Below are 23,091 nucleotides of genomic sequence, written 5' to 3' on the forward strand. Positions count from 1 at the left end.
TCTAGCGTAGGCAATACAAGAAGGTAAAACTAAAATATGCAATACCAAAAAATTAAAGTGGGCTAGAGGGAAGTCTTTTTAAGTCTATCAGTTAGTCACTCAGCACACGATCTATATTTATACAGGGGACTCGTACCAGGGTTCAATCACCAGCTGTAAGGGGAATGCAAATGCACGACAAATGGCACACTTCCCCCCATCCCTCCCCCCTATAGGCCCTGTTCAAAAGCAGTGCACCAACAGTAATGTGAATGAACGCGTTAATAGTGGACTCAACATTTGAATAAACCTTCAAGTTAATATCACTTTCTGTAACAGTAGCATGAGAATTCTATAATAACATATAGTATATCATGGCTACTCAAGTGTATACAGAATACTTGTAAAAACGATAGGTTGGTTGGTTAGCAACAAAACCGTTGCACGCGCAAGCATGGGGTAAAACAGTTGTGGTTGGCTTAGATTGTTGAAATGTAAGCTTAATTTTGTCTACATAAATACATTTGCACAATGACCACTTGTCTCTCAAATACAACTTTACAGTTGTTGGTTCACCAGCAAGCGAATTTTAGCATCGACATGAAATCAGTGAGAACACCTCAAAACAAGATATGGTATCAACAACATGAAACAAACGACCCACTATCGATTCTCCACATCGCAGTTTGTCATTCTTGCTAGCAATCTGGCCATCAAGAATCAGAACGGGCCGACTTCTTTGCCATGGAAGCGCCCACATCGTTTTCGTGAGACAGCCAACATCTATGGTAAAAACATGCATGACTTACTTGACTTTTTTGCGCTCGAGGGAGCATGTTAGGTCACTCACAAACTTCCTCCAGTGGGTTCTGTGTTGGGCGGTAACCTGTGGGTTTCAGGTTAATTAAAGGTTGTCTGGAATGTCTGAACTGTTTGTGTTGGGTGGAGCAAAACTAAATGAAAACAAACAAAAATGTCCATCAATAAATTGTTCAAACATAGTACATATGATAAAATAACAATTTTAAAATGGTATAGATCAGATGATTTATTTCCTAGAGGCATTTTACAGAGAATCCACAACGACAAAGCTGAAACAAAAATTTCAATTTATTTTTAAACAGTGAACAATGTTACACACAGTTCAGTTTATGCAGCATATCTATATCTAGTAAGGCAATACATAAATCCAAAGCACAAGTTAAAAATCATTCTGCATAACCCATGATTACATAGAAAAGCTTTAAAAAATATATAGAACAGAACACAAAAATTGCTGACACTGGCAACACAAATACAATTAGAAAATGTTAAATATATGTTAAAAATGTTGACGTTCTCTCGCTCTTGTCCCCTTAATGGCTTGGCATCAGAAGCTCATTTAATGTATTGATAGCAGATTCGTAGATTACCCTGGAGAAAGAGAAAACATATTTTTAATGTCATTTTTAGGTTGCTATTTTGCCATTAAAATGTAAGTTGCACTGTCAAAATTCCCAGTTTACGAGAACTACATAAACTATGACATCATAGCATGGCAGCAACACAACATGGCAGCAGCACAAAACATGGTACAAAACATTATTGGGCAGAGCCCTATGGGCCCTTGTCAAAAGTAGTGAACAACAGGGACGCAACCATTGTAACGTTCGTTAGTCGAGTCACCTCTGGATGTGTCCTTCGTTCTCAGCCGTGACGGCGCAATGTTTCTGAAGCTGCCTCTGGATGGACACAGCTGTACTCTTCAGATCTGCCTTAAACGTCCCGGCTGGAAGAAAAACGGGCACAATCATTACAGGCCAGCCACACAGGACACGCAACTTCTTGCATTTGATTCGTTTAAATGAAACCTGGGCATAAACAACCGGCTCGGGCCCGAGAACAGTTGATAGAGTGGAACGGGTTCTGCTCACGCCGGGCAAAAGTTAGCAACTAAAAAAACCTGTAGCTCCTCTGTCAGAAACTAATCATAAATGTAAAAACAAAACATTGTTTAGGACCTAGATAAAAGGATGTCTTTATTCGCAACAGTTTTACTCACTCTGTCTGACAACTGCCAGAATGTGAAGAACTGCAGCCAATCCGGTCAGACCGTCAATGACCTCGGAGTCAACAGTTGAGTTGATCTCTGCCAGGTAGGCGCTGAAAAAGAGAAGAGACCTTGGTTCAGAAACTACAAAAGAAAAAGTACATTATTCCATTGTCTTTCTTTTTTTGCATTTGATTTAACACGGTCTTTATATGACATTGTGTGGTGGTGACCGTGTTTGTTTTGTCTGTTCTGTTTCTTATTTGTCTGTTCTGTTTCTTATTACTCCTTATGTGTGAAAAATCTATACAAAACAACAAAAAAGCCAGCGCAGTCAGAAAGCAGCAACTCTTGGGGAGAAGTTACCTGGTGACAGGGGGCGATTTGAGGAGAACATCCAACAAGATGCATGAGAGAGGAGGCAAATCCTGGACTGTCTCTGGTATTGTGACCTCTTGGGGATGTGTAATCTAAGACAGAAACGTTTTAAGATCAGCGCAAACAAAATATGACACGTGTTCTTAATACGCAACCTATAAACATTGTGAATCATATTTTCTATATAGGAAAATAGTGTTTGTAGTGAATCAGCCATCTTAGTTTGGTCTTACCCTTTGAAGGGAGTGTTGGCTTGCCGCCAGGGTTGCAGCACAGATGGTTGAAAACACCCCGTTTAGGGGGTTGGAGTCGAAGCCCGACCAAGCCTGAACGACCTGGAGGAAGTTTCCTAGAGCGGGAACAGCCGAGTGCCACAGCTACAACAGCCAGGGGAGAGAGAAACAACCTTAAAATCATCTATTCACATTTGCGAGCTGAACAGTGGCCATAATGTATCATGTGTCTAAGAGTAGGAGTGCAGTTTGGTCATTTAGATCACAATGAATACGATCACATGGATAGGGGGGGGGATAATCCTCAACCCTACTCTGAGAAGCTTGATACACATGACCCCAGTACTGCTTCTGTTGTTCAGCCAAATAGGTATTATTTATACACAGCCATTAACAATCTGATTGAAGAGACGACCTCAGGGTGCGTTTTTGATTGACACTCAAATCAGCACACACCAAACCAAACAGTCAATAAAAAGCCCTTTGTTGAGACGGCGACTGATGACTTCAGATGCGTCCCAAATGGAACCCTATTCCCTATAAATAGCGAAGGGTGCCATTTGCGAAGCAGCCATCCTCCACACCTCCTGGCCCTCCTCGGGGTCCTTCCTCAGGCGGCGAGCCATGACCTCCAGGATCTTCTGGAAGATGTTGGTAACCACGCTGAGGATGATGGAGGACTGGTCGTCCTGGGCCTGGTTCTCTGGGACGTAGTTCTCCACCACCTCCGTCAGCACAGAGAGCAGCAGTGGAACACACAGGTAGCCCTTCTCTGAGAACACAACACACACACACAGTGAAATTAGACTAGGTGCACAAGCAACAATCTACGTTTACAAATGTGCCTTATGGCAAAGTTGATTTACAGATCCAAAATGGCTCTAAAGTGGCATACTCCTTCATATTGACTCTGCATGTCTCTGAAATTGTATCGGTGTAGTGTAGATAGCTATACTCACCAGAGAGGAGCACGACGGAGCACAGGTGAAGGACCTGCCCTTTGAACTCCTCGTCCCCAAGGCCCACCCGGATCACATCACTACACACTGTGAGGAAATTCTGCCAAACATCACAATAACGTTAGAGTAAAGAGGGACAGAAAACTTTAACATACAGAAACTCTTGCATTAATGTGTGTTTTTTTAATAGTAAATCAGAGTTTGTATTGACAACTGTTAACAACCTGTAATCATGCTGAAAGACCAAACAACTAAACTACAATACCAGTCAAAAGTTTGGACACTTACTCATGAAACGGTTTTTCATTATTTTTACTATTTTTTACTACATTGTAAAATAATAGTGAAGACATCAAAACTATGAAATAACACAAATGGAATCATGTAGTAACCCACTTAAAAAATAAAATAATGTTTTAACAAAATCTAAATATATTTGATATGAGATTCTTCAAAGTAGCCACCCTTTACCTTGGTGACAGTTTTGCACACTCTTGGCATTCTCTCAACCAGCTTAACCTTGAATGCTTTTCCAACAGTCTTGAAGGAGTTCCCACATATGCTGAGCACTTGTTGGCTGCTTTTCCTTCACTCTGCGGTCCAACTCATTCCAAACCATCTCAATTGGGTTGAGGTCAGGTGATTGTGGAGGCCAGGTCATCTGATGCAACACTCCATCACTCTCCTTCTTGGTCAAATAGCCCTTACACAGCCTGGAGGTGTGTTGGGTCATTGTCCTGTTGAAAGACGAATGATAGTCCCACTAAGGGCAAACCATGCTGGTTAAGTGTGCCTTGAATTCTAAATAAATCACAGACAGTGTCACCAGCAAAGCACCCCCACACCTACTCCTCCATGCTTCACGGTGGGAAAGAGATATACGGAGATCATCCGTTCACCTACATGGCGGTTGGAACCAAAAATCTCATATTTGGACTCATCATACCAAAGGACAGATTTCCACAGGGTATAATGTCCATTGCTTGTGTTTCTTGGAACAAGCAAGTCTTTTCTTCTTATTGGTGTCCTTTAGTCGTGATTTCTTTGCACCAATTTGAACATGAAGGCCTGATTCTCGCAGTCTCCTCTGAATAGTTGATTTTGAGATGAGTCTGTTACTTGAACTCTGAAGCATTTATTTGGGCTGCAATTTCTGGGGCTGGTAACTAATGAACTTATCCTCTGCAGCAGAGGTAACTCTGGGTCTTCCTTTCCTGTGGTGGTCCTCATGCGAGCCAGTTTCATCATAGCGCTTAATGGTTTTTGCGACTGCACTTTCAAAGTTATTGAAATTTTCCGGATTGACTTACCTTCATGTCTTAAAGTAATGATGGACTGTCGTTTCTCTTTTGTTATTTGAGCCGTTCTTGCCATAATATGGACTTGGTCTTTTACCAAATGGGGTATACAGAAGATTGCCCTCCCTTCCTTGTAACAACACAACTGATTGGCTAAAACGCACAAAGAAGGAAAGAAATTCCACAAATTAACAAGGCACACCTGTTAATTGAAATGCACCCCAGGTGACTACCTAATGAAGCTGGTTGTGCAAAGCAAAGGGTGGCTACTATGAAGAATCTCAAATATATTTTCGGGTTACTTTATAGTTTTGATGCCTTCACTATTGTCCTACAATGTATAAAATAGTACAAATAAATTACAAACCCTGGAATGAGTAGGTGTGTCTAAACTCGACTGGTACTGTATATCGCAGGACAATAATAACGTTCAATCACTAAACATTTCATTTTTTGTGCACATTTTTCCTGAGAACAATGCATTGCATAAGCCACCATACTATCTCAAGTGTTGGTGCTGGAGCCCTAGAGTTGGTGGAAGCAGCAGAAGTGAGTACCGAGATAAATAGGAGGGTTTATTTTCAATATCCGCTCACAGCAGCAGCCTTTGGGCGACAGACTCGAGAGAGTAATGGCAGAAATAACTAGAGAAGCCCATTTCAAAAGAACAAATGAGTCCATCTAGCTCGCTGGGAGTGGGCGGCATACAGCAGAGAGCTGATAGGCGAGAGAGTGTGGAATAACAATCTATAACCAACTAAGGCTTGCGCCCCCAAATGGAACCCTATTCCCTAAAAGTGCACTACTTTTGACCAAAAGTAATGCACTACATAGGGATTAGTGTGCCATTTGGAGCGCAACCTTAGAACTGAAAGCCTAAGAAAAGGAGAAGAATTGATCTGCTGACCATAAAACTATAAAGATGCTCATAGATTACCATGACTTAATAAATTGGAAAAAAGCTGTAACGGATTCTCATACACAGAACTATTTACCACAGCGGTTATTTTATGTCTGAAAGGTTCAGAAAAACACTGACAACTGCTGATGTAAAAAAGGCGTTGTGAAATACATTTGATTGACTCTCAATTGAGGTCATTGATTAGCTAGGAATTCCCCTCACCTGGTTTCTCTAGGACTTAGTTGGACACAAATGGAAAATAAATAACACAACCAGCAGACCCACAGCCCTCCAGGAATCGCGTTTGACACCCCTGAAGCTACCTCGGAATACTGAACACAGAAATAACACATAGGTGTACTGTACATAAACGCAGCGTAAACCCCATCCCGTGGTTGATACCTGCTACCCTATCCAGCAGGTTGTGCTTACCTCTACCACCTGCCTGGCGAGGTCCTGCTGCTGCTCAGTGACCCCTCCCTCACTGGGACTGACCAGGAAGGGCAGCGCCCTCTCTGCCACCCATGCTGCGGTGTTCTCCACAGAAACCAGGAAATCCCTGCACTCAGGGAACTGGGAAAGAAAAGACGTGGTTATAGAACAGAAAGCCCTGGTGGTTATAACGGGTGGTAAAAGGTGGTTATGGCCCAAACACGGCACAGACCAGTAAATAATATAATAAATAATATGTCGTTTAGCAGACACTTTTATTCTAAGTCGACTTAGTTATGCGTTGCATCATTTATTTTTTTAGATATTTTTTAAATTTTTTACGTATGGTGGTTCCAGGAATTGAACACACTACCTTGGCGTCGCAATTGCCATGCTCGACCAACTGAGCTACAGAATATCAGTTATATGCCAAATACTGTTCATTAGACCTGGGACGATAAACCAAATTACAGACACTGACAAAAGCCAACACGTCGGGGACATTTTGCTGATCGTTAATTATGATAAAGTGGCCGATACTAGACTGGAGATACCTTTGAAATAAAGTCTGCTAATGTGGATGATTGCTAAATGGGACAACCCGTAACCGCTGAACTCTGAAAACGTTCAGGAATTTGGGGAATTAGCTTGACTTGTAAAATATATAAAACACCGTAAGATACTTTCCAAATTAAAACATACATCAAAGATGTAAAACATCCAATTAGATAGAACCCATCCAATTAAATAAAGCTATTTAATATGAAGAGCATGAAATAATGCAAAAAATAAATATGCAAAATGCTCCATTCCACTCAGTAGTGCCTACTGTATTATTCATTATTACTTTATACAGTTTTCACCCAAATTGGTTTAGCACATTCTAAAGGAACAAACCTCTATGCTCTCAAAATAAATAATAAATCGGCAAAAAAAATATATATATACATTTTCTACACATTAATATTCAAACAAAACCCACTATGTAACATTTACAATTGCAAACTGTAGTTCGAAACAAGACTAATGATAGAAACAAGAGGATCCTCCAGAGCCATGGTCCCGTGGGCAACACTCCTCGCAACAAGCAAACGTGTGCTTTCCAGACAGGGTTCAATTGCCGTCTCCACCTTTCATGCTATGCATCTGACTAATAAAGGAAAAACACTATTTTAAAAAAGGTAGAGTGAGGGGTTTATTCATTCAGGAGTTAAATTAAACACTCAGTGTTGTAAAATAACCCATTGATGTTAATAACCCGAGTGTGATTGTGTCATTTTTCTCCTGGTGTGAAACACTGACACTCAAATCCACGCCCACCATTATCATATTTCCGAACATGCTTTATTGTAAGTTATTTTTTTTTAGAATTGTTTAAATATCTGTTTTTGTATGCACATTGATTGATTGATCTCATGTTACATCCTGTGTTAGGGTAAAACTAATCTGTTGAGGTATAGCCTTTTGATATGTAATGTAATGTCATAAAGGGTTACATTTGAAGGAAAATATATTCACTTACGCACTCACTTGAAGTCTACAGTTTTGATAAGAATTGAATGCAACAACTATGTCTCTGTCACTGGCAAACACATTCATGTGTGGTAATTCCAACGTTCACTAACAGGCACTTTGGGATATAAGCCAATATTTGCTTACAGTGCATTCGGAAAGTATTCAGACCCCTTGACTTTTTCCACATTTTGTTACATTACAGCCTTATTCTAAAATGGATTAAATTAATTGTTTACCTTAATCTACACGCAATACCCATAACGACAAAGTTAACTTTTTAGAAAAGTTGGCACGTTTTTTTTTTTTTTTTAAACAAACATCCGATTGACTTAAGTATTCAAATATTTTGCTATGAGGCTCGAAATTGAGCTCAGACGCATCCTGTTTCCATTGATCATCCTCAAGATGTTTCTACAACTTTATTGGAGTCCACCTGTGGTACATTCAACTTGTTGTGACATGATTTGGAAAGGCACACACCTGTCTATATGAGGTCCCACAGTTGACAGTGCATGTCAGAGCAAAAACCGTGAGGTTGAAGGAATTAGAGCCATAGAGTTCAGAGACAGGAATGTGTCGAGGCACAGATCTGGGGAAGGGTACCAAAAATGTCTGCAACATTGTAGGTGCCAAAGAACACAATGGCCCCCATCATTCTTAAATGGAAGAAGTTTGGAACCACCAAGAATCTTCCTAGAGCTGGCTGCCCAGCCAAACTGAGCAATCGGGGGAGAAGGGCATTGGTCAGAGAGGTGACCAATAACCGATGGTTGCTCTGACAGAGCTCCATAGTTCCTCTGTGGAGATGGGAAAACTTTCCAGAAGGACAACCATGGTAGACAGAAGCTACTCCTTAGTAAAAAGGCACATGACAGCCTGCTTGGAGTTTGCCAATAGGCACATAAAGACTCTCAGACCATGAGAAACAAAATTCTCTGGTCTGATGAAACCAAAATTGAACTCTTTGGCCTGAATGCCAAGCGTCGCGTCTGGAGGAACCCTGGCAACATCCCTACGGTGAAGCATGGTGGTGGCAGCATCATGCTGTGGGGATGTTTTTCAGCCGCAAGGTCTGGGAGACTAGTCAGGATCTGGTGAAAGATGAACAGAGTAAAGTACAGAGAGATCCTTGATGAAAACCTCCTTTGAGCCCTCAGGACCTCAGATGGGGGCGAAGGTTCACCTTCCAATAGGACAACGACCTAAGCACACAGCCAAGACAACGCAGGAGGGGCTTCGGCACAAGTCTCAATGTCCTTGAGTGGCCCAGCCAGAGCCCGGACTTGAACCCAATCGAACATCTCTGGAGAGACCTGAAAATAACTGTGCAGTGACGCTCCACATCCAACCTGACAGAGCTTGAGAGGATCTACAGAGAAGAATGGGAGAAACTTCTCAAATACAGGTGTGCCAAGCTTGTATACCCAAGAAAACGAGGCTGTAATCGCTGCCAAAGGTGATTCCACAAAGTACTGAGTAAAGGGTCTGAATACTTATGTAAAAAAATCTACAATCCTGTTTTTGCTTTGTCATTATGGGGTATTGTGTGTAGATTGATAAGAAAAATATACATGTAATCCATTTTAGAATAAGGTTTTAACGTAACAAAATGTGGAAAAAGTCAAAGGGCCTAAATACTGTATATCCTAGTGTGCCTTTAGAGTGAACGTTGGAAATATCCCCCCATGACTGTTTGTTATTAACTTACTAAATGCATTTGCATGTCCAGCCTCTATCAAAGGCTACATAACATATGCAAATCTAAGTGTGCTCAAATACCAGAAGCTACAAATTTGATTGCCTGTTTCCTTCCTAGCCCCGCAAAATGATATATTTGACTTGCACAGGCCATTTGACCAAATTGCGATAACCTTCAGGGTGATGTTTATTTCCCATTGAAATCCAACCAAAATGGTGGATTTGCAACATTTAGAATAGTTCATCAGGCACATTTTGCATTCAGACTGACTACAAGGTAGAGAGTATAAAGTTGACAAGACAACATAAACCATATTTAGTGGCTCTACAGTCTCAATAACGGGTGCAATAAATCCAACCACTAACAGATTAGAGTATATAATAAATAAAAACAATGATTTATCTTTGTGCTGCATAATATAAATAACAATCAACGTACAAACAAAGACAAACAAATCATTTGAAAAAAATGGACCAGCAAAACAGCTTGCTGGGAAATATGTTAAATCAGCCCCTGACACCATTTAAAATGTATCTTTCCGACATTTTGTAGTCCTCTGTAGGTCAGTTGGTGGAGCATGGTTTTTGCAACGACAGGATAGTAGTGGGTTAGATTCCCCGGACCAACCTTCCGTAAAAAATGTATCCATGAATGACTAAGTTGATTTGGATAAAAGTGACTGCTTAATGGCATACGCTGTAGAGTTATAAAGCAATACATAATAATTGCGTAAACAATACTTAGTATAAAATGCATCCTTAAGGGATAGTTCAACCAAATTACAAAAGTTACATAGTTCATTGACTGCTTAAGGGCAAGAAAACCAATGTCATTTGGGCGAACTATCCTTTAATTGGACCAAAATAACCAAACAGGAAATATATTGCACATCAACTCCTCATTAGAAAACATGTATATAATTATTTGATTTAAAATAAAGTTTGCATTCAATTTCAATGCATTAACTCCCGTACACAATTTGAATAAAATTCATAATTCCAAATTCTATTCCACAGGATGTTTTTATTTTCCAATTTAAATTCTATTCCAAGGATGTTTAATGTTCAGTTCCAATTAAATTCAGACAGTCTAAATTCTAATTCAATTCCAATTAAAATGTTTTGAAGATTGCTGCAATTCCAAGTAAATTCTCCATATCCTGCTTGAATTGTAGTTGGAATTTGAAATTCAATTGGAATTGACCAACCCTGATGATAATTCTGTCAATTTATCGTGTGCAAAGCACAACCGTACACAGATTTGAGGAGTCTGAATCGGTCTGTTTTGCAGCAGAGGTAGAAGTATGTAGGTGATAGAACTCACTTTGTGGTGTAGATGGGCACTGAGACGTGCGTGAAGGACAAACGCCCTCAGTGCTGTTTCTGCACTGGGAACATCGGCCTGGGCCTCAGAAGAGCTCAGACGGGAGTACAGCACCAACTGTGGAGGCAAACAGGACACAGGATCACACCTATGCCTATCACAGCACATATAAGCAACATAAAACAAAATATATCTACTGTACCTTCCAGGCCCCGAGGGCTTTGTGCAGCTGTTTGAGCTGGCCATGCCTGAAGGCCAGTATGCAGTCCCGCGTGGAGGTGCGGCTGACCAGGTACTCCAGGTAATCTAACCCCAGGTCTGGCTTGGCCTCCACTGTCTCCTGGATGCGCACTTTCCGACTGGTGTTCCCGTTGCCCTGTGAAGGACAAGTGGGAGCAGGAAGGGGGGTTATGGCCATCCAATTTCCTGCAATTCTACACATTTCTCCATGGAGCTGAGAGAAAATATGGCCGTTTTAAAGATAATTTCCTGCAATTCTTTGCCTTTTGCCATGGCTAATGCAATGTTCTTTTGCTCAAACATAAAATAGCAAGTCGCAAAATTAATCCCATTATCTTGGCGTTAATGGATTTCGCCTTTTGAGTGGTCTCGCTGAAATGTTCTTACTCTTTCAAATGACTGCTCGACTTGAACTTGTTTAGCTGTTGGAAGTGTGCGCTCAGTATTTTTCTGCTTTTGTTCAGTGTAGCGCTGCATTTTCCGTGATGTATTACGTCATCTACTCTCGTTATATACGTATGCAGGTCAGCTTTGACATCGGTGTTAAACTCGACATCGGGCGGTACCGATGTTTGCATTTTTAGCTAATATCGGCCGATTCCGATATGCTCACCGATATATATCATGCATCTCCAACATACAACAACTTCGCACAGCCATCGAGGAGTGGGACAGCATTCCACATGCCACAATAAACAGCTTGATCAACTCTATGCGAAGGAGGCAAATATCTGTGACCAATAGATGCATATCTGTATCCCCAGTAATGTAAAATCCATAGATTAGGGCCCAATTCATTTAAATTGACTGATTTCCTTATATGAACTGTAAAATCTTTAAAAATGTTGCATATTGTGTTAAGTTTTGTTCAGAGTAAGAAACAAAAATAAAATTGTCCAACCCATTGGGTATCTCACTACACCCTCATGGTCTTGAAATATGCAGCTAGACAGATTAAAAAAGTAAACTTACATTCTAAAACTTCTGACAGCCAACTTTCTAACTCTGCTCATAACTTCTGGGCTTTACAGCACTCCCAGAAGGCATGAATTATTGAGTTATTGTTTAGTTTCACACTTAAAATATGACTGCAGTTGTGCTGTAGAATCTGAATTTTGTGTCTCTTGTATAATAAGGATTTCAATGGCAGAATCCCTAGACAACATCTCAGTGGTTAATTTGGATATTTATATTTTAGGCCTAAAATATAAATATCCCAAGAAGCCACTGAGGGTCCACTGAGGCATAACAATGTATCTGTGTCTGTGTCCCAAATAGCACCCAATTCCCTATATAGCGCACAACTTTTGACCAGAGAACATATGGGCCTTGATCAAAAATGTGTGCAATATATAGAGAATTGGGTGCCATTTGGGACACATCCTTGGTGTGTTACTTACCGTGGCGGTGGGTAAGGCCTCAGTGAGCCAGTCGGTGATAAGCTCCAGGACGTGTGCAGCCTGGCCCCAGCTACACAGACACTCGATGATCTGACTGTACTGGGACACCTTGGCCCCCGCCTCTAGCCTCTTCAGCCTGGACAGCACCCCACAGCTGGAACACAGGGACCAGGAGGGGACAGTGTTAACGCGTGTGCGTGAGTAAGTGATTGAGTGAGAGACAAGAGTCTGAAGTGGAGACAAAAACAAAACAAACACAAAAAGACAAGTTAGCAGGACCCCCACTGACCTGAAAGTGGGGACTGAAGCTGGGGGCAGTAGGGAGGCCAGTTGGATGAGGGGAACTGTGCAACGCTCCTCCTGAAAGAGATAAAAGTGAGGACACCTTAAAAGATGTGGAGGATATCTAGGGTGCATCTCGCTTCTCCCTGAAGTGTGCACTCTCACTACTCCTCACACATTTAAAAACATTGGATTGGTGTAGGCATGGGCTAGAGGGAGTTTCAATATATCAGTCATTTCCTTTAAAATCCATGAATGGGAGTGAAGCAGTGCACAGTTTGGGAGAAAGGAGAGACTATTGGGACGCTCCAGTCCACCTCATACCTGGAAGACGTTGAAATACTTGGGCACGACGGAGCCAAACTTGGCAGCGGTGTACTGGAGGGCGTCCTTGTTGAGCTCCAGGGCTTTCCGGATGCTCCTCCACAGGATCACCACCACCTCCAGCAGACTGGCCATGGACGCTGTGTCCTTGACCGAAAGGACATCCTCAAGAACCTGAGATTTGAAAATCAACTAAAAACTGTCACTCGGCAACTTGTGGTGGTGAACAGCTGAGTGATGGGGCTGGAGGCATGTAGAGTTCAGTAGGTACCCGCACTCAAACCATAAAAAGCCTTAGCGTACTCTCATACTGGCTTTCTGCACTAGAGTCATGTAAGCACTCTTAAATTCAAAAGACTGACCCTCCATAAGATCAAAATGATCGTTTTAACCATGTTTTGAAGCTAGACAGTGCTTACAATGGAGTAAAACAAGATTGTATTTGGGGTTTTGATGGGGTACGACAGTTTAACTCGTGAGGCATCTAGAAGTTAATTTATTTTCTTCAAGAAGGGGTGGGAGGTACAATTCCCAGACTGCAATTTGAATGATAAACATGTATCATTATAGTACATGAATTCCACTGACAAACAAGAATCTCCTTGGTCTTGTAAGTGATCCAAAAATCAGTCTTACACTAGCGTTCTCCTTGTTGATCGGGTTGGTCTTGTTCGGGTCTTCAGTCTGGATGCAGGCATTCAAACACCGGCGGATTGTCAGCATCAGCTTGACTGGGACACAAGAGGAACAGTAAACAGTCTGGGGATTTTTAACAACTTCAAATGACTCACAACAGCTACGAGCTAGATATGTATGTCTTTAAAAAAAATAAGATCTACTGGGGAATAAAGACCTATGACTTCAATAAAAGTAAACTTCCAAGGATCAATGAAGGCTTTAAATCCCACATATGCCGACAGGCGCTACTTAGCTGCAGGCCAAACTCACCTACTGTATGTTGGTGGGGGACGAGTATACGTGGGACAAACTCACCTATGTTAGTGGGGGCAGTGTAGATGTGCGAGTACTGGTAGAACTTCCTGGCTGCCTTGGGGTTCATCTGAATCAGAGTGACACAGCGCTCACACCACACCTCCTCTGATTGGTTGACGGGGAAGAAGGAATTGAAGAGGAGGTTGACGATGCGCTTGGAGACGGGCTGCGAGTCGACAGCCAGACGGGCTAGCAGGTGTTCCATGGAGGACACTTTCCAGAACTGGCCAGGTGAAAGAGGGGGTGTAGGTCAGGGTGAGCACCACAAGTAAATGTCTGGCAGTATTACCCGAGGTAGTGGCGGTATCAAAAAGGTTTATGGCCTTCGCATACAAAATGACAACGAAGATATCAACGGCCATCAAAATTATTAAAGGGCTTCAAAACAAGTCTAATAAATGCGAAGGTTGGACATGAAACAGTTTACAGGCAGACAAATAATAAATGGCATTGAGGAATTTATCGTGGCAATTCAGGTATTCAATTTATTGTCAAATGTCAACTTTTTTTTCTTTCTTAGAATACACTCATATAGTACACTGAGTGTAGAAAACATTAGGAACACCTGCTCTTTCCATGACAGGTGAAAGCCCTTATTGATGTCAATTCAATCAGTGTAGATGAAGGGGAGGTTAAAGAAGGATTGTTAAGCCTTGAGACAACTGAGATATGGACTGTGTATGTGTGCCATTGGAGGTTGAACAGGCAAGAGAAAATATGCCTTTTAACAGGGTATGGTAGTAGGTGCCAGGCGCACCGGTTTGTGTCAAGAACTGCAACGCTGCTGGGTTTTTCCACCCTGAACAGTTTCCCATGTGTATTAAGAATGGTCCACCACCCAAAGGGCATCCAGCCAAGTTGACACAACTGTGGGAAGCATTGGAGTCAAACATGGGCCAGCATCCCTGTGGAACGCTTTCAACCCCTTGTAGAACTCGTGCCCCCAACGAATTTAATCTGTTCGGAGGGCAAAAGGGGGCACAAGTCAATATTAGGAAGGTGTTCCTAATGTTTTATACATTCAGCGTACATTCTTATTGTAGCAGTTTTTTTTTTTATATTTAGTGTTAAAATAAAATATGTTGCGCATTTGCATAAACACACCGTGTATATTTGATGACATGAAACAATTAACATAAAAGGGGAGGAACAGGGATTTACACCCAACAAAACATAGTCTATCCTACCTGCACTCATCTGCGTGGTCTATGCCTCATTAATTACTGTTCTCACCTTTTCTGGCATAATTCAACAAGTGTGTCAATTGCAGGATACGCTCAGAATACAGATCAACACACTTGGTTCTAGATTACACCTAGCACACTTTACACCGTTTGCAAGATCAGACACAACATCCCCATCATCCAGGTGCTCATTTTGGTGAGTTTCTTTCATTTCAACACATCTGAATTGGTAAACATTTCAACTGTATTAAAATGACTTTCTTTCAGTTCCACAAAACATATCATAAAAAAAGAAAGAGGAGGAAGATCACTTCTTTCTTATGACGCAAGTGTCAGGACAGTGCGATAAATCCCAGATTAAGCTTCAGCATTCTTATAGATTCAATTGAAAGACATTGTGCCCATTTCAGCCATTTACCGGGGTGTGTTTGACAGGTCATTACGAACATTTACGCGGTCATAACATTTAAATGGGGAGAAGTAAAAAAAAAAGACAAGATAAGAGTCTCAGAAGTCAAATGAAAGCAATCCACCCAGAAAGATTTAAGAGACGAGTGGATTCCGCACCCCTCAAACACAGGAAAAAGATGTCTGAAAAAGACAGATCCCCAGATGGGCGGGGCATGTGCGTTGCTAAAGACGTTCATACGGAATATGTACCTATGCACGCCTGTACAATGCGAACAAACACAAGCGGTGTCTTACCTTGGCGGCCCGCACCGCTTTAATCTTTAGCAGCATGTCGAGGAAGGCCACGCGTACTTTCTCAGAGGTGTCATGGAGGCTGTTCTTCAGAGCTGGCAGAAGCTGCTCAAGCAATGGGTGGCTGTAGCCATTGTCCAGTACGATGGTCAAACACTGGAGAGAAGATTTAACAATGACTGGTGGCGATCTAGGGCCTTATTCTAAAATATATCAAATTGTTTTTCTCCCCTCAATATACACACATTCCCCATAATGACAAATCAACAACTGGTTTAGACATTTTTGCAAACGTTTTACAAATAAAAACTGAAATATCACATTTACATAAGTATTCAGACCCTACACTCAGTACTTTGTTGGTAGAGATTACAGCCTCAAGTCTTCTTGGGTATGACACCACAAGCTTGGCACACCTGTACTTGGAGAGTTTATTCCATTCTTGCATTGCTGCACAGCTATTTTCAGGTCTCTCCAGAGATGTTTGGGTTCAAGTTCGGGCTCTGGCTGGGCCCGGACTTCAGAGACTTGTCTCGAAGCCACTCCTGCGTTGTCTTGGCTGTGTGCTTAGGATCGTTGTCCTGTTGGAAGGTGAACCTTCGCCCCAGTCGGAGGTCCTGAGCAGGTTTTTCATCAAGGATCTCTGTACTTTGCGCCGTTCATCTTTCCCTCGATTCTGACTAGGCTCGCAATCCCTGCCGCTGAAAAACATCCTCACAGCATGATGCTGCCACTACCATGCTTCACCGTAGGGATGGTATCGGCTAGGTGATGAGCAGTCCATGGTTTCCTCCAGACATGACACTTGGCATTCAGGCCAAAGAGTTCAATCTTGATTTCATCAGACCATAGAATCTTGTTGGTCAGAGTCCTTTAGGTGCTTTTTGGTAAATTCCAAGCGGGCTGTCATGTGCCTTATTTTTTATTTAATCCATTTTAGAACAAGCCTCCAACGTATCAAAATGTGGAAAAGTGAAGGGGTCGGAATACTTTCCCGTATGGCACCCTATTCCCTATATAGTGCACTGCTTTTGACTAGAGCCTTATGGGCCAGTCATGTTCTACTATATATAGTGTTCTAACAGTATTCAATACTGGGGTCACCCACCTTGAAGACGGAGCAGCGGACATCAGGGGAGCTGGTATCATTGGCCAGCTCTACCACCAGCTTCTTGAGGAAGTCGGTGATGACGGTGGGGGGATGACCTCCCAGCACTTGGCCAGGATCTTACAGACCCCCAGGGTGGCTGTGGAGCGCACCAGGGGCTGAGGGTCCTCCAGCAGGCTCTGACATATTACAAACAGACACACAGGAACAGACAGGAGAGCGCTTCAGAAGATTGATGAGACGCAAGGAATAAACAGGAATACTGTACAGTGCTGATAAAATAGGCTCACTACACTTGAACTATTTGACCCTTTAATCTACACATGGAAACATTCTATGCTGATTTGGGAATGTTTTGTAATACCAAACTGTCGTACTCGCTCAACTTCTGGCATTTTTGTTTTTGGAGTTTCAAATACATTAAAACGACCACTTGGAAATTCAATGTCATAATACATTGACTTACGACCAGCGTGTCCAGTTGTTTCTGAATGGTCTCGTCCATCTTCTCACTGCTCTGGCTGGGGTCGTGGATAGGGAAGGCCTCTGTGAATAGCAGAGTGGCATTGGCCCGGACCTCAGAGTTGGCAGCCTACAATGATAGCGAGACGATTTCTTCATTAGTTCAACTAAGGGGGAGGCACTATCCAGAAATAAAGAGAGTATGTGTGTGAAGGGGACTTTTGACAGTACACTTAGCGCTCTCCAGAGAATAGGCTTGTAGAGTCTGTAGAGCATCTCATCCAACCCGTGGCGGCCCTTCAGTTTGTGAAAGTAGCTCAGTATCTAGAGAGAAGGGAGAGTTCAGTCAGTCACACACATAAAACACAATCAACAATTGCAAAGAATATGTCAACTTTGTGGCAAAGTAAGCCAGCCAGAGGTTTGCTGATATGATCTGGTCCTTTGTAGCTCAGTTGGTAGAGCATTGGTATTGTGACACCAGAATAGGGTGGTTCAATTCTCCAGACCTCCCATTCGTCAAAATAAAAAAATGTATGCACGCATGACTACGTTGCTTTGGATAAAAGCGTCTGCTAAAATGGCATATATTATTATATTATGCTAAAGTCTTAGCAGTCTTGATATGAAAGAAGAGAATATATATATATATATATTTTTTTTTTACAAGTAATGTATGCTGTTGAAGTATTACTCTGTCCACATCCCAAGTGGCACCCTATTCCCTATATGGTGCACGAGTATGGGCCCTGGTCAAAAGTAGTGCCCTATAGAGGGAATAGGGTGCCATTTGGGACGTGCACAGAGTCAAACGTGCACACCCACCTGTCTGACTTTGGCATGGACGGGTGAAGACCTGTGCAGGAGCACAGCGTGCTGCATGAAGTCCTGGATGCAGGTGCTCTCTATCTGCTCCAGACCTAACCCAGAGGCCTTCTTCCAGGCCCGGCAGTAGATCTCAGCTATGTGGTCAGTGAGGGAACTGGGAAAAGAGTTCAACCAAGGAGTCAAAAACAACAACTGGTATATCATCATGAATTGAATAGTAGAAAACCACTCCCTCCTGACAGCTACCTTAGAATAAGAAAGCCTTGACCGAGCCACAACGGACCATGTCCTGTTTACGCAGCGGGAGGAGCAACTACACCGCCTGGACAGGACCCTAGTATGTGACAGGGCCCCACTACAAATCAGGGGTCCCCAATTACATTCAGCCGGCAGGCCGAACAAAGTTATATATTATTTGTACTCTGTAAAGTGACCGTGAGAAGCCCAAACAGATACACTATTTGACAAAAACAGAATCATTTCACACCTTGATTACATTGGGATACATTCATATATGCCTCTATATTTGTGTGTGGGAATACTTGGGAACAGATTTACTAAATTTAAATCACTTTTAGCTGATATCCTGGTAATTTTACAGTCCTTAATGTCCAACTCAAAAAATAATTATAATGTTTTTGCTCAGAAAGCTTGGAAGGCCAAATAAAAATCACTCGCTGGCCACCTTTTGGAGGAACCCTGCATGCGGAGTGCCAAGCAGAAGCATCGGGTCCCATTTTGTAAGAGTCTTTGGTATGACTCGACCAGGGATGAAACCTTCAACCTCCCAATCTGGCAGACATTCTAACAAGGCCAAACTAGAAATGCAAACACTTACTTTGCAAAGTAGGGCAGCTGGTTTTTGATGGTTCCATGGATCATCCGGATGAAGTTGACATTCCAGCTAAAGAGGAACACCATCAGACGCTTTCCCTGCCCAAGAAAGTCATGTTGTCAGAACAACAATGTGAGCATGATACTGTAGGACACACACACACACGACCTGGGTTTCAAATACTTCAAAAATCGGTTGAAAAACAGAGCGTTTGCTTGAGCCTGTCTGGAATAGCAGATGTGCAGGGGTTGCAGTCTTTTCTATTGTTATATTAAGCCAGGCAAGCTCAAACAGGCACAGATAAAGTATTGAATACATTTGTTTATATATGTGAAACCCCGTTCTGACACACAAACTTACATCTTCGTTTCTGATGTGATTGACACTGAGGAAGCACTGCAGCAGCAGATCGATCAGCTCCTTGTTGTCCTCCGATTGAAAATCCACAGTCAGCAGCACCTCATGGAAACCCCACAGCCTTCGGATCTCAGCCACCTGAGAACACGTGGACAACGCAGCGGCAACATTCAGCAACCCCAAATACAAAACTGGTCGATGCCACACAAGACAAAATGTGACAAGATTAGACCAACGGTTACTACAGAGAGAATTATTTCCCACAGATACTCAGAGAGACACACTTCGGAGAACAGCCCAAAATGCAGATGGTTCGCTCCACCAATTCGGTGCCTTTTGAGAAGTGGCAATTAAATGCTTCACAACAAAGTTAAGTTGTTCAAACATTTCTAGCCTGTCTATCTATTTATGGGTAACAGGGTTGACGTGTTATGCTCGACCAATTCAGTTATCCACCACAAAACAGACAAAAAGATTAGAACCAGCTCACCTTTTTTTACACTATGATTTGACTATTAGATGCTCAATGTTTCTTTAGATTTTTTTTAATGAATAGTTTTACCATATTAAAATGAGAGTTCAGTTCACATAACAGGGTTGACCTTAAAATGAAGGACAGACGTAAAATGAATGACTAATCATCTCCAGAAATGACTTGTCAAAGCAACAAAAAACTAGGGCTTTACAATGGTGAGATTTTGGGGTTGAGAGTTAAACTTCCTAGAAGTCACAGAGAGTGCATGGGGGGACATGGCAAAATGTAGAATTGTCAATTTAGAAAGTCTTTGTTCATATAAAATTAAAATGTAGTGCATTCTCCATGTGCTCTATATTCAAGAGAAGTTCATAAAAAAATGCTATATTTGTGCACAATTTAGACAAAATATCAAATGGGGCACAAAATTCACAATTTTCGTGAACCCCCCAGATTCTGCCTGCGACAAGAGCGGATCCATCTCACTTGTGCAGAAAAAAGAGGATCACACAGACCATCATCGTATATCACTCCACTGAAAATATCCATCTCTCTCAGATAGAACTGAAGTCTTCAACTCTAGTGTGAGATAGAAATCAGATAAAGTACATACTCTCAAATCAAATTCTTCAGATGAGCACTGAATGAGAGTGCCAGGTGATTAGAAAGCGCTCGTCTGTTGTCGAGACCACAGAGTGGACATAAAACAAATTTAATGAGGCCAGTCATTCACTTTTTGACTCCTGATGAAGATGATTAGGGATTTATGGGGCTTGACAAAAACAGAGGAGGAAAGACAATCAGATATGGGGCGAACAAAAGCCCCCCAAAAATGAAGGAAACATGTAGCCTATCATTCTGTATTTTCCACCAAAATAACTGTGATATATATTTTTCAAGCAATCCTACGAAGCCTGCTAGAGAGAAAGCAAGACCGACAGAGAGCAAAATAGAAAAGCAACGACAGGCTGTGTTGGTGCTAAAGGGCACGTACTGGTTTCTTCAGTATGAGAGTCTTCTCCAGGCATACGAGGAAGGCTGTGCGGCCCAGCTCTTCTTTCCCCAGGAGGCCTTTCTTCCACCAGGCCTCACACAGACCGTGGACAGCCTGCCGCAGAGGCATCTCAGAGGCAGGAAGATAGGGCAAGACACCTGGAATTGTTCGACAGAGAGACAAGTTTTTTTTTTTTTTTTTTTTTTGAACTGGCTATGAAAAGCACTACAGAAGTTAAATAAAATCAAGGATACAGGGTTAATATTCAATAAAACTAAGGCACTCACCATTTAATATGTTGGCGCACTCTAAGAGAGAGTTGTAAGTGTCACCATCCTCAATGACTTCAACCGAAGCCGTGACCACGAGAGTCACTCCCTCAAGAACAGATATGGTGTGCGTCTGAACAAGAACGGTAAAGATGAACACCTCTCAATCAAGGAATAGTACACAACACTTACATTAGATGTAAGAGATGAAGTCAGAGCAAGAATGAAACAATTTCTCTTGTCATGTCCAGTTAGGAACAATATAAAAGAGAAAGAGTGGCCAGGATGAAGAGTTGTCACTATACCAGTATCAATACACTATGATACTCAATTTTCCATGGCAAAAAAAAAGAAACCCAGAGGCAGACAAAGCTCTTTGGTTGAACCTGCTTTAAGTAAAATATTGTGTGATATAGCATGTAAAATAAACAAATGTTACTCTGAGTGACAACATAATGTGGTTAGTTTCCAACCATTAGGACTGTAATCACTCAAATTAAACCCGCTTCATGCTTTGTTTCCTTGCCACGATACTAGTATTGTAGAAACTTTAAGTGACATAACTAACAAGTACTCACCAGGTCTGGGGACACCTCCATCTCCATGTCATTGTCCTCCTCTATGCCAGCATCCCAGTGCGCTGGTGGAAAGGCCGTCAGTTGGTCACAAAGCAGGGTGACTAGTCTGGCCCACAGTGCCTCTCTCTGGACCTTTGGCAACTCCTGCAGGACCTCTTCCAAGTCAAAGGGCTCAGTCGTGTCCTTCTGCGGTAACATTTCAACCAACAATATGGGGTCAGAGGCAAGGCTCTCAGATATATACACAAACAACAAATCAGTGTTGTAGAAAATACTCATTTTAAGATTCATGATATTGGTCCTATAAGATGTATTTTTGAAGGTTGACAAAAATGACATTGGTTTTAGCTATACCATCTAAATGTAGATATATAGCTAGCTCATGTCACTCATCAGAAATGTAAGTAAACAGTTAGCTCACTTGGTGGAGCATAATTTACTTGCTAAATGCTAACAATGTGTGTATTCATTACATCTTTAAAAGGAATCAGTTTACAATTTCAGAAGCAAACCGTGCAAATGGAACGAAAGGGACCTAACTGAATTTGTCCAAAAGAAACTCTCATTTTAATGAATACACCCCAGCAATACAAACTGACAGAACAAACTAGCTAACGTTAGCGAAGTGTAAAGTTACTTACATGGAGTTTAGTGAAATTCAGAAATTCCCCCACATTGTCTTTGCAGACCGAGTTTAAAAATGCCTCTCGCTTAGACATTTCGTTTAGCCAGTGCCGTGAAATAAACAGTCAAATCTCTGAAGGATTGGGATAAAAGCAACAATAACATAGCCAAGTTAGCTAGCTAGCTAGTTTCGTGTTTACGATTTATAGACTGAAATATGACATAAAGTTAATCAGACCATTATATACCACTAAGCGAATTTAATGTTAAATACATAATGTTGTGTCATAATTCTTATAAATCATAAACGATTACTTATTATGATTTAGCTAGCCACACACTCACCCAACTGCTTCCCCGCGCAAATTTAGATTTAAGATCCAAAGCCACGTCTGTTCAACGTCATTACGTTCATTCTTGCACGCACGCAATCTACTGTAATTTGTTTTTGCAGCATTTTGTAGCGCAAGCCACTTATAGTATTTGCAGTAAATTGTAAATACATGTTTTCCATTCACATGTTGGCTATTAATTGTAGTTTCTCAAAAATGTGGTTTTAACTTAAAGTAATCTGTAAACACACACAACGTGTAGTGTCTCTCAAATTTGTATCAGTTCATTTTAAACGCTATTAATGTAAAGTAACTGGAAAGTAAATCATCCTGAATTAAAATATCAACTAAAATTGTG

The 23,091-nt window shown here is 41.7% G+C and overlaps 1 protein-coding gene across 1 annotated transcript; it reads right to left on the bottom strand.

Annotated features, from left to right (window-relative positions):
• Nucleotides 1-1,071: 1,071 nt before the first annotated feature.
• ncapg2 (non-SMC condensin II complex, subunit G2) lies at nucleotides 1,072-22,803 on the bottom strand. The gene is given in 28 exon segments (XM_064941891.1): nucleotides 1,072-1,392; nucleotides 1,645-1,747; nucleotides 2,021-2,121; nucleotides 2,375-2,478; nucleotides 2,620-2,763; nucleotides 3,204-3,391; nucleotides 3,579-3,678; nucleotides 6,210-6,350; nucleotides 10,747-10,863; nucleotides 10,949-11,122; nucleotides 12,387-12,540; nucleotides 12,676-12,746; nucleotides 12,993-13,166; nucleotides 13,629-13,723; nucleotides 13,986-14,208; nucleotides 15,875-16,027; nucleotides 16,980-17,068; nucleotides 17,071-17,158; nucleotides 17,446-17,571; nucleotides 17,673-17,765; nucleotides 18,267-18,423; nucleotides 19,108-19,202; nucleotides 19,465-19,599; nucleotides 20,931-21,088; nucleotides 21,218-21,332; nucleotides 21,778-21,963; nucleotides 22,419-22,534; nucleotides 22,747-22,803. Coding segments are annotated over 27 exon segments (3,420 nt in total). The 5' UTR covers nucleotides 22,497-22,534; nucleotides 22,747-22,803; the 3' UTR covers nucleotides 1,072-1,334.
• Between the last annotated feature and the right edge of the window lie 288 nt (nucleotides 22,804-23,091).

Source organism: Oncorhynchus masou, chromosome 28 (genome assembly GCF_036934945.1).
Source record: "Oncorhynchus masou masou isolate Uvic2021 chromosome 28, UVic_Omas_1.1, whole genome shotgun sequence".
Taxonomy (NCBI): domain Eukaryota; kingdom Metazoa; phylum Chordata; class Actinopteri; order Salmoniformes; family Salmonidae; genus Oncorhynchus; species Oncorhynchus masou.